Source organism: Pomacea canaliculata, linkage group LG2 (assembly GCF_003073045.1).
Source record: "Pomacea canaliculata isolate SZHN2017 linkage group LG2, ASM307304v1, whole genome shotgun sequence".
NCBI lineage: Eukaryota > Metazoa > Mollusca > Gastropoda > Architaenioglossa > Ampullariidae > Pomacea > Pomacea canaliculata.
The window spans coordinates 39,330,563-39,334,138 of NC_037591.1; the positions used below are offsets into that span (position 1 = coordinate 39,330,563).

At 40.1% G+C, this 3,576-nt stretch overlaps 1 protein-coding gene across 1 annotated transcript; it reads right to left on the reverse strand.

Moving 5' to 3' along the window:
• Positions 1 to 748: 748 nt before the first annotated feature.
• LOC112557704 lies at positions 749 to 3,339 on the reverse strand. Its single transcript, XM_025227703.1, has 4 exons — positions 3,152 to 3,339; positions 2,156 to 2,356; positions 1,653 to 1,780; positions 749 to 1,135 (listed from the first exon to the last, which is right to left on the reverse strand). Exons 1-4 carry the CDS (start codon positions 3,226 to 3,228, stop codon positions 1,065 to 1,067), a joined length of 477 nt encoding a protein of 158 aa, XP_025083488.1. The 5' UTR covers positions 3,229 to 3,339; the 3' UTR covers positions 749 to 1,064.
• Between the last annotated feature and the right edge of the window lie 237 nt (positions 3,340 to 3,576).

Consider the following 3,576-nt stretch of genomic DNA (forward strand, 5'->3'; position numbering starts at 1 on the left):
GGTCACATGACCCTGATGGTTTAGTGAAAAGCAATGTAAGCCGTCGCCTTGTCACTTTGGCTCAGGCCGACAAAGTCACCACCACCCACTAAATTTAAAAACAAACGATACTTGAAAACAGTGGTTTAGATACTTTTTTTAAAAGAAGACTGAGAACAAGATATAATCGTTTTGTCGCGGTGCAGGAGTGAGGTGACTGTGAGAACACTTGATGGTTCCTTTGTCCAGATCATTCCACATGCTCCAACATGCTCAAACTAAACCTTCTTAATCTGTTTAAACGGGTTTTTTTTTATTTGTAGGCTGTATTCAGAGTATTTAAATCGCACTTCACTGCCTTCCATACTCTGGAACTTCAACTAGCTTTTAATCTGAATAAGTTTCCAGTCCTGTGAGTACAGGTACAAATTTGGAAACTTTGAGTCTGTCAGACAGTCCGGTGAGTTAACTGTCAGATGTCCTCAAGTTCAAAGTTCGCCTCGCAAAAACTGTTCTTTCTCTGTATGTGGTAAGATTTATATATGTCCTACTTCTTTTGTGTGATATGGGCTTGTCTGCTGCATTGACGTATAAAAGGACAACAATACCTGTCTATTTGCTAACTTGGATTTTTTTAGGTTTGTTTGCTTGTTTTTTTTTAAACACATTTAGCGACGATAGTCTACAACAGTTGCTGTTCTGTCTTTGAGAGACAACATACCTTACTATGCTTACATCACATTCGCTGAACGGAAACATTGCTCAAGAATAGTTTTGCTTACTTGTTGTTTATTGGCGGAGATATAATGATCATAAAATCATAGATATGTGGATTTTATATTTTGACAAAATATACTTGATAAAAGCTGATTACTAATACTACAGTAAAGCAACAAGTCAACGGCTGTTGTCACACAGCCAGCTTTCTGTGACAGGTTGTCATGGTTTCTGCGGTCTACTATTCCACCATTCTACTAACAATATCTATTGGATTATAGTCCTGAAATACCCCAGCGATAAAAATTGTATTCGATTTCAAAATTCCAGTCATCTTTGTCATCGAGGAACAAGAATTATCGCTGACTTTAATGAGGGTCACCAGATGTCAGGTTGAAGGTGACAACCTCATTGTGGGCAGGTACGTAGGAGCTCGCACCTGTAAAAACCCGAAAGAAGCTGTTAATAAAACGTGTATTTTATGTGAATTAGAACTATGAAAGGAAGAAAGTAAGATTATGAACAATAGAAAGTACCATTGCAAACACATTTATGGTCGAAGAACACATAGCATGTCATTTAGAACAGCCGCACCACCCGTTCTGAAAATGCACAAAAGAATGTGATTCAAATTAAGACTGGTACAAAACATTTAAACTAAAAAAAAAAGTATGAGATGGAGACACTCTCAAACTTTCCGATTTTAAACCATGCCAGCATCCCTCGCCCACCCAACAAGCCACACTTCCTAGACGGACTGTTTGCTTCAAAAAAAAAAAAACAACAAACAAAAAAAACAAAAAAACCCCTCATTTTCACGACAACGGGCAAAAGAAAAATAAGGAAATATAATGAAGAAAAATAACACGAATCTAAATGAACGAATGAATAAATGAACTGATGAACACTTGGGTGGCCAATGGCACCACTTCGTGAGATTCCGGTTCATTGCTTACCAACATCAGTCAGGAGCAAGTTGCCGTCCAGAATTTGCCACCAGGACCTGTCCACGTTCCAGGTGCCTTGCACATTGTTGATTGCGTCAATGAAAAACCCGAGGCTCCTGAAATATGTTGCTTGGAATCTGAGAAAAAGAAAATGTAGTTGTCAGTGGATGTTGATCTTTATGATTCTCGTGAGTAGTTGATTAACAGTTTGGTAGGATGCAGTTTTTTTGTGCCTGTCCTCTAAGACTCTTCCGTTCTCGGGATACATGGCTTCAAACATGACCGAGGGCTGGAGCGTTACATCACACGTATCTTAGCGCTAAGTGACATCACGAACTTCACCACTTAGCTGCTGATGTTTGTCAGGGTATCTTGAAAACGTAGAAGGACCATTAAGTGGGTGGACAGATTAATGGTTGGTTAAAGAAATAGGCTTTTGTTGAGGCTGCCGTGTGATGATGACAAACGCTGCTGTTATTACCTTCTAGAACAGTACTCGGCACAAGACTTACTTGAACACAGAGTTGACCTCAGCAGCTTGTTGCATGATGTAGAAGAGGGTTTTGTAGCGCGTGCAGCTAATTTTCACGACTTCCTCGAAGAAAGGCTCTCTGAGGACATTGCGCACGCGCAGAGTAACATCTCTAGGTTGTGTGCCTTGGCACACATTGCACTCCCGACGACTTGGTATCCCTACACCATTGCACTGATTGCTGAAAAATCGTGCCAAAATGATTCAATTAGTAAATGTTCTATATCAATCGTACAATCGTGGGGCGGGTTTTCGTTTCTGCTCTCATTTCTGAGCACACCATTGAATTCTTAGCAACACAACAGTCCCACATCAAGCCATTTGCATTGAATAATTAATGCAAGAGATATTTTTTTATTTCGGTACTTGTAGGGAAATGCAATCCTATATTTTTTATTTTCTGTTTGTCAGGGTTAGAATGGATCGAAATATTAAGGTAATTTGTCTTAGGCCAAGAATGTAAGGGGATGTTGAACATCAATACTAACTCTAAACATGAACTCCTATACCGTTAGCTCACTCGCACACTCTTCAATGTACTTTTTATACTTATCAACAGGTAAGGACTGTAACTTCACATCCCCAACCCCTAGAGCTTTTACCTTTACCTTTACCTATCCATCTAAATAATTTGAGACATTGCAAACAAAAAAAAAAGCGAGAAAATGCATAATAAATATAAAGAACTGACATACGAATTATTGGTACAAAACAACACTGCCCATGATGAAGGGAATAACTATAATTCTCATTTTAGTTTATGAGTGATCCTTTAGACAACCCAAGACTCTGTGCTGAGCTCCGACAGATAAGACATGATATATCATCGTAGCCTTAACTGTATTGACCAGACGCAATTTTAAAGCTTGACAGGGTGACTTTAATGTCTCTAATGTGCGCTGAATCATACCTACATGCCTGCATACAGACAGCAAGTATTACATATTGAAGGCTTACAGGGTAGACTAAGCTTTACCTGTTTTGATTGCCAGAATGTGAGAAGCCCACAGCCAGCAACGAGCACAGAACGACGATGGCGCCAAAGCGGATCATCGTCAACAAGTAAGTGCAGGCAGCAGCCAGAAACAAACTCTTTGTTAATGTTGTGAACAAGGGTCCTACCCTGTCGTCGAGCTGTCGTGTCTACCCCGCACCTCTTTTTTAAATGTATCGTGTTGCTAGAGGGCGCCCTGGTGTCGCCGGAGGTTCCAAGCGTTGATTGGCTAGTTTTTTTCTCTTACTAAGAATGAAGGAAATAAGTTCCGGGATCAAAAGTCCGGTCTTCATTGTTCGTCACGGACATGTTCCTCCTTCCTTTCTCCTTTTTTCACTCCTTCTTTGCCTGTGGATGTGTGATTGGAGAAGAGAGGGAAATAGTTTACTTGTGGAGTGAGTGAATGA

Bases quoted from the DNA above. Each gene is read 5' to 3' on its own strand.
- LOC112557704 (XM_025227703.1), bottom strand. From the start codon at position 3,228: ATGATCCGCTTTGGCGCCATCGTCGTTCTGTGCTCGTTGCTGGCTGTG. The intron at 1,781-2,155 runs GTAAGTCTTGTG...TCTTTTTCTCAG, and splicing joins GAGGTCAACTCTGTGTTCAA to ATTCCAAGCAACATATTTCA. The intron at 1,136-1,652 runs GTAAGCAATGAA...GGGTTTTTACAG, and splicing joins CTTGCTCCTGACTGATGTTG to GTGCGAGCTCCTACGTACCT.